The sequence below is a fragment of the Hemiscyllium ocellatum genome, chromosome 24 (assembly GCF_020745735.1).
Source record: "Hemiscyllium ocellatum isolate sHemOce1 chromosome 24, sHemOce1.pat.X.cur, whole genome shotgun sequence".
NCBI classification, from domain to species: Eukaryota; Metazoa; Chordata; class Chondrichthyes; order Orectolobiformes; family Hemiscylliidae; genus Hemiscyllium; species Hemiscyllium ocellatum.
The window spans coordinates 2261960-2277698 of record NC_083424.1 but is presented as its reverse complement, the minus strand read 5'-3'; the positions used below and the strand labels follow the sequence as shown (position 1 = coordinate 2277698).

General features: G+C 41.2%; 1 protein-coding gene across 9 annotated transcripts in view; it reads right to left on the bottom strand.

The window, feature by feature from the left end:
* LOC132827008 (membrane-associated phosphatidylinositol transfer protein 2) overlaps positions 1 to 15739 on the bottom strand; it is a 538978-nt gene that overhangs the window by 132294 nt on the left and 390945 nt on the right. For all 9 annotated transcript variants that reach the window (XM_060843350.1, XM_060843356.1, XM_060843357.1 and 6 more), the window contains one exon: positions 9633 to 9980. In XM_060843350.1, coding sequence (XP_060699333.1) covers positions 9633 to 9980 — 348 coding nt within the window. The remainder of the gene's footprint in view (positions 1 to 9632; positions 9981 to 15739) is intronic.

Sequence of the window (15739 nt, the reverse complement as noted above, 5' to 3'; positions counted from 1 at the left end):
AGGATAGATTTTCAAATCCTGACTTGCATTCTGCAATAGCTTTTCAACATTCTGGCAAGAAACTGAGAGGGCACAAGTCAGATTAAATTTTAGATCAAGTGAATTGGGCGTAGGAGGTTGAGGGAGTTATCTTATAGAATCACAGAAAAACTCCAGTGTGGAAGTAGGCGATTCAGCCCATCAAATCCACACTGAACCTCCGAAGACCATCCCACTCAGACCAACCATCCCACCTGATCCCTGTAATCCTGCTTTTGGCATCAATCTGGATGCATCCCTGGACACCATGGGCAATTTAGCATGGCCAATCCTCCTAATCTGCACATCTCTGGACTATGGGAAGAGACCGGAGGAAATCCATGCAGACACGGGGAGAAACGTGGAAACTTCACACAGACAGTCACCCAAGGTTGGAATCGAACTCAGGCACCTGGAGATATGAGGTAGCAGTAGTAACCACTGAACTATTGTGCTGCCCAGAGAGCTTTATAAAATAATGAAGGGCACAGATGAGGTGAATAGCAAAGGTCTTTTCTCCAGTATAGGGGAATTCAAAACTAAAGAGCATAATTTTAAGGTGAGAGGAGAAAGATTTAAAAACTACCTGAGAGCAACCTTTTCAGAGGGCAGTTTGCATTTGGAATGAACTGTTAGAGGAAATGGTAGATGCAGGTATATTTACAACATTTTAAATATATTTAGCCGGGTACGTGATTAGGACAGATGTTGAAAGATATGGGTCAATCACAGGCAATTCGGAGTATTTAGTTTCTGAAACCTGGACGAGTTGGACAGAAGGGTTTGATTTTGTGCTGGATGACTTTATCATTCTACTTGCTGGATACAATGAAGTCCAAGATCCATTCTGATTTAAAAAATGAAAAGTAAGTAAGAAACTTCAGTGAACAAAATTCGTTATATGCTTCACTATCAATATCGCAATGAGCCTCTTTAAATATTCAGTGGATGTGGTTTTCAATTATATTTTTCATTACTCTGGGGTGAATTAAGAGAATTACGTTCTGTGAAATATTCTTAATTTAAGAAGGCCTCAAAAAAAGGTAAATATAGTATTACACATTGGTAAGTAACAGTGCATGAAAAGTTGCAGTTTAATTTTCCCAATAAATGGCAAGTTTATTTTATTACGGAATCAGTGCAGACCAGAACGAGAAGGGGAGGGAGTGATTTGGCTTTCCTTCACTGTTACAGTTCTTGACTGAGCAGCCCTGTCCATTTCAGAAGGCATAAGGAGCCAGTTTGAATGACAAAGTTTATTCACGCAGCAAAAAGACGTCAGCACCACATTTCTAATAGTTTCTATAAATAAACTACATTGCAAGTAACAGATGGCGTCAATATCACAAATCTACTTGGAGCCTTTCAGCAACGGTGTATCTCACGCTGACTGAAATCATTCCGGGATATCGGCAATCACAGCTCAATGCAGAATGAAGGATCCGTTTATCTTCAGAATATACTGAATGTGATTATACAGGTTGCTTATAGTGCATATTTCAATTATTAAAGATTAAAATTGAAGGAAAATATTTACATTTCTGTAAGGCCTGCTTTTCTGTGATTAGAAGCAGAATTGCTCATATCCTGATACCTTGTTTTATGCTTGCTCTGGTTAAGGCAGTTATGTAACAAACACAGGGAATGACAACAAACAAAACCTTTGAAAAAAAATGGTGTCTAAAAAATGGTGTACATCTACTGCAGATTGTTTTACCCAAATTTAAGGTTTTTGAAATGCAAAATGAATGTAAATGGAGTATCAGAATACTGCACCAAAAAGTGTTTGATAATTTGCTATATCAACTGCTCCCACACCAAATAAAGTTAAAAATCACACATCAGGTTATACTCCAGCAGCCATCAACAGGACAACCATTACAGCAAATCCAAAGCCTCCAGAAAGAGTTCAAAAGAGCCTATGCTCGAAATGTCGACTCTCCTGCTGCTAGAATGCTGCCTGACTGGCTGTGCTTTTCCAGCACCACACGTTTTGACTCTGATCCAGTATCTGCAGTCCTCACTTTCTCCCTTATTTCAAAGTATAACCTGGTGTTGTGTGATTTTTAACTTTGTCCACCCAGTCCAACACCAGCACCTCCACATCTCGCACACCAAATAAAGCAACATTGTGTATGGAACAGATAGGAAATTGGTTAGCTAACAGAAAGCAGGGAATAGACGTAAATAGATAATTTGAGGTGGCAAGGTGTAACCAGTGGAGTGCTACAGGGATGGCTGCTATGGCCTCGATTATTTATAATTAATACAAATGATTTTGATGTAAGGACTAAATGTACAGTTACTAAATTTGGTGATGACACAAAGATAGAAGAATAAATCATGAAGAGGACAATAGGGAGTTGCAAAGGTATACAGATACTGTCGGTTAAGTGAGTGAGCAAAAATTTGGCAAATGTGGGAAAACGTGCAGTCTTCCACTTTGACACAAAGGACAGAAAGATAGTTTATTATCTAAATGTAGTACAGAATGACCCAAGTGTCCGAGCAGATGAATCACACAACATTATATGCAGGTGCAGAAAATGATTAGGAAGGCAAATGGAATAATATTGTTTATTGCAAGTGGAATGTGAAAAGTGGGGAAGTTTTGTTATAGTTGTACAGGGCACTGATGAGAACAATCCGGAGTATTACAAACATATTTGGCTCCCTGTGTGACATAATCATATTAGAGTCAGTTCAGAGAGGGATCACTCCACTGATTCCTGGAATAAAGAGTTTATCTTGTAAGGAAAGATTGAACAGATTGGACCTACATCCATTAGAGTTGTGAAAAATGAGAGGTGATCTTACTGAAGCACAGAATCTCCTGAGGGAACCTGAGAGGTTGTTTTCCCTGATGAGAGAGTCTAGAACCTGGGGACAGAGTTTAAAAAAACAGGAGTCTTTAATTTAAGACAGGAAAGACGAGATTCTTTTTTCATGAAGAGGGGCATTAGTCTCTGGAAACCTCTTGCCCTGAGAACAGTGAAGGCTGACTTTGAACATTTTTAAGACTGAGTTAGACAGATTCTTAACTAGCAAGAATATCAGAATAGGCAGGAAACAATCAAATCAGCCATGATCTCAGCAAACAGTGGAGTAGGCTTTATGGGCTGACTCCCACGCCTAACTTGCATGGGCCCAGGTGTCTGGCACAGAGCCTGTCCCTATTGCACAGAAGGGTAGGAGGGAAAGGAGGACAGTGTTAGTCATTGGGGACTCAATAGTTAGAGGGTCAGATAGAAAGTTTGTTGGGAACGAACAAGACTCATGGTTGGTGTTTTGTCTCCCAGGTGCCAGGGTCTGTGATGTCTCGGATCATAACTTTGGGATCCTGGAGGGTCCATGTAGATACCAACGACATAGGTAGAAAGAGGGATAGGGATATAAGGCAGGATTTCAGGGAGCTAGGGTGGACGCTGAGAGTTAGAACAAACAGAGTTGTTATCTCTGGTTTGTTCCCCATGCCATATGATATGCCACGTGATAGCAAGGCAAAGAATAGGGAAAGATATCAGCTGAACACGTGGCTGCAAGGATGGTGCAGGAGGAAGGGTTTCAGGTACTTGGATAATTGGGGCTCCTCCTGGGGAAGGTGGGACCTCTACGAACAGGACGGTCCTCACTTGAACCAAAGGGGTACTAATATCCTGGGTGGGAAACTTTCTGGTGCTAATTGGGTGGGTTTAAACTAGCTCAGCAGGGGGATGGGAACTGGAAGTGTAGTTGAAGTGCAAAGGGGAATGAGAGTAGGGAGGACAGGGACAGGATTTCAAGTTCACAGGAATGTGCTGGCAGACAGCAAGCTAGTTTGAAGTGTGTCTATTTCACTGCCAGATATATCCAAAATAAGGTGGGTGAGCTTGCAGCATGAATAGGTACCTGGGACTTCGATGTTGTGGCCATTTCAGAGACATGGATAGAGCAGGGTGAGGAATGGATGTTGCAGGTTCCAGGGTATAGATATTTCATTCAGGACAGGCAAGGTGGTAAAAGAAGGGGAGGTGTGGCCTTGTTAGTCAAGGATAGTATAAAAGTGGCTGAAAGAGCGTTTGACGATGACTCGTCTACTGAGGTAGTGTGGTCTGAGGTTAGAAACAGGAGAGGAGAGGTCACACCGCTTGGAGTTTTTTTATAGGCCTCCGCAGAGTTCCAGGGAGGTGGTAGAGAGGATGAGCAAAATTATTCTGGGTAGGAGTGAAAGGAACAGGGTGGTCATTATGGGGGACTTTAACTTCCCCAACATTGACTGGAAATGCTAGAACTCTAGTACGTCAAACAGATCAGTTTTTGTCCAATGTGTTTCCTGACACAGTATGTCGAAGGGCGGGCAAGAGGAGAGGCCACACTGGATCTGGTGCTTGGTAATGAACCAGGCCAGGTGTTTGATTTAGTTGTAGGTGAGCACTTTGGAGACAGTGACCATAATTCAGTTATGTTTAGTTTAGCGATGGAAAGGGATAGGTACATGCCACAGGTCAAGAGTTATCAATGGGGAAAGGGCAATTATAATGTGATTAGGCAGGAATTAGGATGCATAGAATGGGTAGCAAAATGCGGGGGATGCAGACAATGGAAATATGGAGGGGGTTTAAGGAACAGGTATTGTGTGTCCTTGATAGGTATGTCCCTGTCAGGCAGGGAGGAAGTGATAAGGTAAGGGAACCGTGGTTTACTACAGAAATTGCATCTCTTATTAAGCAGAAGAAGGAGGCTTATGTGTTTATGAGGCAAGATGGTTCATATAAGGTGACGGAGAGTTACAGATCAGCTAGGAAGAATTTAAAGAGAGAGTTAAGAGCAAAGAGAGGACACAAGCAGTCTTTAGCAAATAGAATAAAGGAGAACTCTAAAGCTTTCTATAGGTATGTGAGGAATAAAGGGATGACTAAGAAAGGAATAGGGCCAGTCAAAGACAGAAGTGGGAGGTTGAGTGTGGACCCTGTGGAGATCGGAGAGGTGCTAAACACACATTTCTCATCGGTTTTCACTCAGGAAAAGGAGAATATTGTAGAGGAGAAGAATGTGGTAGAGATATTAGACTAGAAAGGATCGAGGTTAGTTACAAACAGGTGTTATCAATTCTAGAAGGAGCGAAAGTAGACAAGTCCCCTGGGCCAGATGGGATCTATCAGAGGATTCTCTGGCAAGCTAGGGAGGAGATAGCAGAGCCTTTGGCTTTGATATTTGAGTCATCGTTGTCTACAGGTTTAGTACCAGAGGATTGCAAATGTTGTGCCCTTGTTCAAGAAGGGCAGTAGAGATAACCCAGGTAATTATAGACCAGTGAGCCTTACTTCTGTTATAGGAAAGGTTTTGGAAAGGATTATAAGAGATGAGATTTATAATCATCTTGCACGCAACAACTTGATTGCAGATAGTCAACATGGTTTCATCAAGGGCAGGTTGTGTCTCACAAACCTCATTGAGTTTTTTGAGAAGGTGACCAAGCATGTGGATGAGGATAGGGCAGTTGATGTGGTGTACATGGACTTCAGTAAAGCCTTTGATAAGGTTCCACATGGTAGGCTGTTGGAGAAAATGCAGAGGGATGGAATTGAGGATGATTTAGCAGTTTGGATTAGAAACTGGCTTTCTGGAAGAAGGCAGCGACTGGTGGTTGATGGAAAATATTCAGCCTGGAATCCGGTTACTAGTGGCATTTCACAAGGATCTGTTTGTGGGACCACTGCTGTTTGTCATTTTTATAAATGACTTAGACGCAGGCATAGATGGATGGATTAGTAAATTTGCAAATGACACTAAAGTCGGTGGAGTAGTGGACAGTTTAGATGAATGTTACAGGTTGCGGGGGACTTAGATAAACTGCAGAATTGGGCTGAGAGGTGGCAAATTGAGTTCAATGCAGCTAAATGTGAGGTGATGCACTTTGGGAAGAATAACTGGGTCAATGGAAAGATTCTTGGTAGTGTGGATGTGCAGAGGGATCTTGGAGTCCACGTACATAGATCCCTGAAAGTTGCCACCCAGGTTGATAGTGCTGTTAAGAAGACATAAAGTGTGCTAGGTTTCATTTGTAGAGGATTTGAGTTCCGGAGTCGCAATATCATGCTGCAACTATACAAAACATTAGTGCGGCCACACTTGGAATATTGTACAGTTCTGGTCACCATACTCTGGGAAGGATGTGGAAACATTGGAAAAGGGGCAGAGGATATTTACCAGGGTGTTGCCTGGTCTGGAGGGAAGGTCTTATGAGGAAAGGCTGAGAGACTTGGTTCTGTTCTCATTGCAAAGAAGAAGGCTAAGGGGGGATTTGATAGAGACATACAAGATGATCAGAGGATTACATAGGGTAGACAGTGAAAGTCTTTTTCCTAGGATGATGACGTCAGTGTGTACGAGGGGGCATAACTACAAATTGAGGGGTGATGAATTTAAGGCAGATGTCAGAGGCAGGTTCTTTACTCAGAGGGCGGTAAGGGTGTGGAATGAACTACCTGCTAATGTAGCCAACTCAGCCACATTAGGGAGATTTAAACAACCCTTGGATGAGCACGTGGATGATGATGAGATAGTGTAGAGGGACTAGCTGAGAATAGCTCACAACATCGAGGGCCAAAGGGCCAGTTCTGTGCTGTATTGCTCTATGCCCTAACTCTCTCTCTCTCTCTCTTTCTCACACACACATATAATTGCTGTAATGTCTCACTTTTAAAGAGACCTCTGCAAGAAAAGCATTTCTTTCAAAATTCACATTGGTGACATGAATGAACGTGACATGATTAGTTCTGATTTGGATGCGACGAAGGAATGTAACTGTTCCAAACCAGATGTAGGTGGATTTTCCAGGGTGTACACTGTCCTGGATACCCGCCTAAGAGCTCTCTTACTCAATTTAGGTCCAGTGGGACTCATTTACAGTCTCGAATATGCGTACTGGCAGCAATTGCAATGCCTTGCCGGCCTGGATACTAAAACAAAGTTAACTGGTTGGTTGAGGCTTGGCTTGACTTTGGGGATTTGCTGTGGTCTGACCTAGTGTCTCTCTGTTGAGGACATATCCTGAATGAGGCTATGCAGTTATCTTCAAATGGTGTTCCCTAAGGTGAAAGTGAGGACTGCAGATGCTGGAGATTAGTGTGGTGCTGGAAAAGCATAGCAGGTCAGGCAGCATCTGAGGAGCAGGAAAATCAATGTTTCGGGCAAAAGCCCTTCATCAGGTGTTCCCTAAGCTCAGTTGGACTGGTGAGGGTGTCCACTTTAATTAGAATATCCTGTAGCATCTGTCTGAATCCAGTTGGGCTTCAGCTAGTAGGTGCTTTTGCATGGTTACATCATTAATTCCATACATCAAATGGTTTCTCAGCATCTCATGAAGGGTTAAACCAAAGTCACATGTCTAGGCCAGTCATTTTAACCTTGTCAAAAATCCTGATATGGAATCCCTGGTTTTCAAATTGCCGAGTAAAACCAGTGGCCTCTCAGAATCAGAGGTGGTTTGGGGTTGTAATACTCCTTAACTACATCAGTCAACTCTTGAAAGGTTTTAGTATCTGGTGCCTCAGGGAAAGTTAGGCTCCAAATAACTGAAGAAGCTGTGAGTCCATCAGATGTCAGGAGAATTAGTTATTGCTTGTTATTTGCTCGGAAAAAAATACATTCTTTCCTTGGTCTTTGGAGGGTTGGTGTAGACTCACTGGGTCAAATGGCCTCTTCCTGCACTGCAGGGATTCTATAAACCTATATATGTGGATGACCATTCAGGAATGCTCCACGTTCAGTCATTCCACACAAGCCCGACCTTAGGGGAAGTATATGGGAAGGAAAACGGAGCACCATTACCAATGGATTGAGAATAACAGCACTGAACTTCAGACAAACTAATAAAAGTGAAGACTCAGCATCATTAGTATTTGAGAATGTACGCTGGATTAATTCAATTAAAAAAACTCAATTGGAAAATGAATGAATAATTGAAAAAAGGAATTTACAAAAATTCCAGCATTCTGAATTTTGTACTTCTCACTGATGCAAGGGCAAAGACGTTTTAGATGCACCTGAAGTAATTTGGACAATGCCTGTAATGCCCTCTCCTCAAGGCCAAACTTCAGCTATTTCAGTTACACACAGAGTATGACACAATAATCCAATGTCACATGCCTCAGCAAATTCAGCTTTTCTGTCCCTAGAACATAGAATATTACAACACAGTATAGGCCCTTCGGCCCTTGATATTGCGCTGACCTGTGAAACCAATCTGAAGTCCATCGAACCTACACTATTCCATTTTCATCCATACGTCTATCCAACAACCATTTAAATGCCCTTTCAAACTTCCAAACTGCCCCATCCAGCTGGCCCTACAACAAGGTGCTCAGCTCCACAGAAGCAGACATAAGCTGAAAGACACTAACTGGTAAGCTCCTCTGATGTGATGTAATATATTAGAAAATCATGTCAGAAGGATCAATGGAAACCCACTTCTGTGGAATATTTGTTTAGCAAATGAATGTATTTGCACAATAAAAGGTGTGAAGTGAAAAGAAAATACATGTCATTGTTGGGAACCTAATTTAATGATTGAAGTTTGGCTTCTGGAACTGAATCAATATAAATTAGTTTGTAATCAGTGAATTCATCCCCAAATAAAAATGAGATATATCACTTGGGACTGGATGATAGAGCCACCTGAGGGTTTAAGCTAGCTGGATTGTGTAATTTTTGCCTGTTCAGTGTTCCATTCATATTTCAAGCTTGAAATTATACAATTAAATAAATATTAAAACTCATTTTGACAGGTAGATAAAAGTCTATCCAAATAAAACTCTACAGAAAAAGTGAGGTAAGGGGGGCAGAGCGGCATGAACCAAAAAGGTCAAAATCTCATTCTTTGCAACTATCCAATAATCTCTGATGGAGCCATATATGAGGATCTTTTATAGAAGTAGGAGTGGTTTGGCTGTGATACCCCATGTGATTAAACATTGTATAACTCGCACACGAAGAATGCCACTTCACGGAGGTGCTCAAGGAGCTGTCATGTCACTATTCCAGTGAATAGTCAATACTTTTAAGATGGAAGGAGATGGGACAGCATTGGAGAAAGGTTATAAAATAAAAACAAGGTGACAAAAAAAAAGACAGGCAGACTTGTGCTTGTAGGAAACCATTCATGTCTGAAAAATATGTTGCTGGAAAAGTGCAGCAGGTCAGGCAGCATCCAAGGAACAGGAGAATCGACTTCAGGAAGTCCTGAACAAGGGCTTATGCCCGAAACATTGATTCCCCTGCTCCTTGGATGCTACCTGACCTGCTGCGCTTTTCCAGCAACATATGCTTCAGCTCTGATCTCCAGCATCTGCAGTCCTCACTTTCTCCTAACCATTCATGTCTGCCTGGAATAGCCAATGAAGTCCTTGTGATGAGAAGTGTAGTCACTATGGTAACATAGGGAATGAGATAACCTACTTGTGTACAGCAAGCTCCCAGAGATTACAATGTGTTAAACAATGCTGGATTGAGAGATAAAGATTCACCTTAACTATCTTGCATATATGATGGAAAGTCATAAAGCAGGGAAAAAGTGAATTTTTAATGGAAAGGAAGACTTGAGAAATTTGTAAGCATGAGCTCCCAGATCTTACCTCCTCTTTTTGATGAACGTGATGATTTGGATGATGTCGACCACTGTTTGGTTAGTGATTTTTCTGTTAATGAGCCACTATACTCCTTCACGGTGGCATTTTCAGGTGCTGGTTTGATTATGGAATTGTTGATGTCTAGATCTCTTTCACTGCAGGATTGATTTGGACCAGTTTGCTCGGCTTCACTGTCGTTTAAGTTGAACTGAGTCATGAATTCGGCCATCTTCTGAGCCAACATGAGTTGTGTTTCATGCTCTAGTCGCCGGATATCCTCCATGGTCAGGCCATACCATTCATCCTGCCAACACCATGCTTGGCGGTGAGCCCTCAGCATGACTTTTCTTAAACCTGCAATACACCAATAATTTTAAGCAAATCAGATACTTGCATCCAAATGAGTTTGAAGGAATTGAAGCTATAACACAAAGGAAAGATTTGATTAAACAATACAAGACGGTACAAACAAACATACATTAATTTCCTGGTGGTCATTGTCCATTAAGCAAGGGCTTACAGCCAAGGCACTTAACTACATTCATTTCATGTACAGGGGAGAAGCAAGGTCCTTTGGTATTCAGGTGATTGCAAGAGCAGAGATAATTGGTCCCCTATAGCAAAGCTGGCTCCTGAAATGTCATGATTTCAACAATGGTTGGGTCTGGTGTAGATGGCTGTGCAGGCATTATTGACCATGAGTTCGGTCAGGACTGATAGACTTGCGTTAAGTTATACATTTCTTTTCTTTTATTTTAAAACTATTCAATAATGCATTGGATCATAGAGACAGTGAAAAACCTTTTCACATATTTTACTGGTTTTCTAAATGTGACAATAAAATCATAAATCATTAACACATGCACATGCAACAGATGGTGAAGACAACGAATGACATATTGGCCTTCATAAGCATGTAGATTCAAATCCAAGATCAGGAATGTTTTGCTGCAATTCCATAGGGTATTGGGGAGACTATGCCCGGAATACTGCATGCAATTGTGGTCTCCTTATCTTAGGAAGGATGGCTCTGGCTCGGGGGGCAGTGCAGCAAAGGTTTACCAGAGTGATTCTTGGGATGGCAGGACTGACATGTGAAGACAGACAGGGTTCATCAGGACTATATTCACTGGAGCTTAGGAAATGAGGTAGGAGAGAGCTCATAGAAACCTTTAAATCCTAACAGGACAAGACCAAGTAAATGCAGGAAGGATACTTCTGATGACTGGGGAGTCAAGAACCAGAGTCACAGTCTAAAGGATACAGGGTTGACCATTTAGGACAGAATTAAGGAAACTTTTCTTCACTGAGAGTGGTGAGTTGTTGAATTTTGTCACAGGAAGTGGTTAAAGCCAAAACATTTTTAAGAGGGAGTTAGATATGGCTCTTGGGACTAAAGGGACCAAAGGGTGTGGAGAGAAAGTGGGAACAAGGGACTGAGTTGGATGATCAGCCACGATCATACTGACTGATGAAGCAGGCTCAAAGGGGCCATATGGCCTACTCTTGCGCCCATTTCCCATAATACACTATGCCACCACCTTCCCCACAGGATACCAAGATATGGAAAACAGGCACATCATTAGGCAGAAATTTACTCCACATGATTTCCACAGAATCTCTAAGTAATGGATGGCTAGTTTAGGTCAGATATACAGCAGATTGCCTCCAGTAGCCTTCATTGGTGAAGGTGTTACATTACAGCTTGTTAAATTCCAGAATGCTGAGAAGTCCCAGCTATTGTCTCAGAGTCACAGGATCATACAGCACAGAAACAGACCCTTCAGTCTAACAGTCTATGCCAACCATAATCCCAAACTAAACTCGGTCCATCTGCTTGTGCCTGGCCCAAATCCTTCCAAACAATTCCTTTTAACATACTTTTAAATGTCTTTGAAACATTGTAACTGTAGTCGTAACCACCACTTATAAAGTCATAGAGATGTACAGCACAGAAACAGACCCTTCGGTCCAACCCGTCAATGCCGACCAGATATTCCAACTCAATCCAGTCCCACCTGCCAGCACCCGGCCCATATCCATCCAAACCCTTCCTATTCATATACCCATCCAAATGCCTCTTAAATTATGCAATTCACCACTTCCTCTGGCAGCTCATTCCATACACGTACCACCCTCTGTGTGAAAAAGCTGTCCCTTAAGTCTCTTTTATATCTTTCCCCTCTCACCATAAACCCATGCGCTCTAGTTCTGGACTCCCTGACCCCAGGGAAAAGACTTCGTCTACTTACCCTATCCATGCCCCACATAATTTTTTAAACCTCTATAAGGTCACCTCTCAGCCTCCAATGCTTCATGGAAAACAGCCCCAGCCTGTTCAGCCTCTCCAGGAAGTGGTGGATGTGTGCCTAATTACAGTGTTTAAAAGACATTTAGACAAGTACCTGAATAGGAAAGGTTTGGAGGGATATGGGCCAGGAGCAGGCAGGTGGGACTAGTTTAGTTTAAGATTATGTTCAGCACAGACTGATTGAACCAAAGGGTCTGCTTCTGTGCTAAATGACTCTATGACTATGTTTCACCGTGAGGAATTCATTGAATGTAGAACATTACAGAACAGTACAGGCCCTTCGGCCCTTGATGTTGTGCCAACCTGTGAAACCAATGTGAAACCTATCTAAACTATTCCAATATCATCCATACGCCTATCCTATGACCATTTAAATGCCCTTAGTGATGGTGAGTCCACTATTGTTGCAAAGCCTGATGTGCAAACTCTGTTAGATAAAAGAGAAAGACAAACTCATTTTAAGTTTTTGTGGAAAGTGGAAAGTTGCACATCAGGCAAACAGAAACCCTACATACCTAGATTTCTCTGTAAGTTGGTTTATACAATAATCTTCCACAAGTGACAGACAGGAGGCTAACCAAACAAAAACTGCTCTCTCCATTTATGTATTGTTATGCAATAGATACAATAGATAAATGTAATCTTCAGCAAATTATATGGTCAGAAGAGTTGAAGATTCATTTATTCTTTTGCTCACAAGCCAATTACCTTATTGATAACAAAGAATAGAAATTTATTGTCATATGTACTTTTACATGAAAAATATCGTGAAAACTTTTATAAGTCGCCTCACCAAAATACCTACATCAATGACAAATACAGTACTATAATTACAGACAACCTATCACTATTCACACATCATTCATCCACACTATACCTTGATTTCAAAATACTCAACAACACAACACGGCTTCTGGGGGCCAAGAATTTGCAGAAAAGGTGAACTAGTCTCATGTATGCTTGGCTTTCAGAGCACAAACATTTGCCTTTGCTTTATTGAAATTTATTCATTATTAATAGAAATTGCTTGTTTATGTGAGGTCAATTTAACTAACCATTCTATCAGTTCTTTTAGCTTGCAGATTGTAAGGTTGTGACAAATCATAGGTGGTCTTAGGATAAAGTACACAGGCATGAGTTGTCTCCAATTTGTACCTCCATGTGAATATCATGACCTGACTGCAGGCACCTTATAAAACCTTGTGATGAATAATGGTAAGGTGATGTGACAATCCATTTATTGACTCTACGTGTGCATGACATTCTGAGAACGTGAAAACATGAAGGTGTCCTTATCTTTTTCGTTGATGGTACACAAGTTGGATTGGCTCCAATCTGTTCCTAGTAATTCTGTGCCTGAGTATAAAACTAATTTCATTTGCTAAATACCATATTATTTAAAAGCGTCCAATGACAGATAGTATTAGAAATGGGGCAAATGCCATTCTACCACGTTGGGAACAGCTTTTCTGAAATTGGGGCTTGGGTATGTTATTGAAGAAGGGTTGTCTTAATTCGAATTACATTACGTCTTCTAGAATGAAACTGACACTGGATATCTGAAATGTAAAGTGTTCTGCTCTCCTGCCTTCAATTCACACAAAATAAATATGGAAGTGCACGGTTGTGATCTGATTGAAATCACTGACCCATTGTATCCCTTCACTGTCTCCTGCTCTTTCACAGGATTGTGATTAATTTATAGCCAAAGGTTGCTTCAAAAATTATAAAGGCACAACACTGCAAGGGTGGAAATCTGAATCAAACACAGAGGATGCTGGAGAAATTCAGCAGGGCTATGGAGAAAAGATAAAGTTGCTTTGAGTCTGCTGTGATTCCTCTTCAGAATGTCAGGAATCCTTCAAACCCTGCCTAAGAAAGATCTATCAGCAACTTTCAAAAGAGAGTTCCAGACTTCCACCACCCATTATGTGAAGAAATGCTTTTGGCTTTGTTCCTGTTGGCCTTGCTGTAATTCTTTGTCTGCTTATTATGGACTTGTCACTGCAGTAGTAATACACAACCCCAAGTTCATATTCTTAGGGTGTGAAATCCCACCATGGCAGATGATGAAATTTGAATTCAATGAAAATAGTCTGGAATAAAATGCCAATCTAATGGAGATCATGTAATCACCATCAATAGCTGTTTAAACCTTATGATTCACTCATATCCCTGAGGGAAGTTGACCTGTCATCTTTACCTGGTTTGGCTGAAATGTGATTCATGACAACTCTCAACTGCCTCTGAGCAATTAGGAATGGGCAATAAATGCTAGCCAAGTGAGGTGAGGTCCACACCCCATGAATGAATATTTTTCAAAATTAGATCATCCTTCAAGTTTCTGCATGTTTCTCAACTGTTCAGTAAGATTAGGGATGTGTCTACATTCCACAGAATTCCACTCCCACAGTAGCTCATGTAAAGGATGACAGGAAGAGTTTGAACATTACAGCCAAGCTACATTGGGAAGAAGAAGCTGTTTTCCCTGGAGCGTCGGAGGCTGCGGGGTGACCTTATAGAGGTTTACGAAATTATAAGGGGCATGGATAGGGTAAATAGATAAAGTCTTTTCCCTGGTGTAGGGGAGTCCAGAACTAGAGCACATAGGTTTGGGGTGAGAGAGGAAAGATATAAAAGAGACCTAAGGGGCAAGTTTTTTATTCAGAGGGTGGTATGTGTGTGGAATGAGCTGTCAGGGGAGGTGGTGGAGGCTGGTACAATTGCAACATTTAAAAGGCATCTGGATGGGTGTATGAATAGGAAGGGTTTGGAGGGATATGGGCCAGGTGCTGGCAGGTGGGACTAGATTAGGTTGGGATATCTGATCAGCATGGACAAGTTGGACTGAAAGGTCTGTTTCCTTGCTGTACATCTCTATCACTCTATAAGAACACAAGAGATTTCGCTAATTGAAGTTAATGCCACAAACTTGAACTTCAAATTTTATTAATAGCTGAAGTTAAATAGACCTTTGGCTTCTCTTCACCACAAAGGATCCGAATCTCCAGCTCAAGCTGGTGTGTTAGAGCTCCAATCAATAGAACATATCCCCAAATTCAAAACTTGAATATTTCACACTGCATACAAATCACATACAATTACTCAAAATAATCTGCTTTTGCCAGTTTAGATTTACATAGCAAACTAACAATTGCATGAAAATATCTGAACAGGACAAATGAGAAAAAGGTGGCTTACAAACCTATTTCAAAATAACTAGCTTCTAACTAACTAGGTTTTAAGGATTCCTAATGTTCTGAAGAGGTGTCACAGCAGACTCAAAGCAGCTGTATCTTTTCTCCACAACCCTGCTGAGTTTCTCCATCCTCCTCTGTGTTTGATTCAGATTCCCACCCACACAATGTTGTGCCTTTATAATGTTTGAAGCAACCTCTGGCTATAAATTAACCACAATCCTGTGAAAGAGCAGAAGGAGACAATGAAGGAATACAATGGGCCAGTGATTTCAATCAGATCATAACTGTGCACTTCCATATTTATTTTGTGAGAATTGAAGGTCCAACTTGCCCTTGCCAATCAAGTTTCCCAAACTAAACTAGCTGTGTTCATTTCTAAGAGTGGAATGCAGAAGCTATTTATATGCAACATACAGTTTTGCCATTAAATTATATACTGCATTCCCATGGGTAGCATGTTAAGGCAATATGTCATCCAAAATGTTAAAATGCAATGTTTATCCTTGAAGCCTCTCTTTCAATGGTTTACATTGATGCGATAAATTTTTCATAAGTGATTTTTACTGATATCTACCAAATTGGTAACCAGTACAAATAATTGT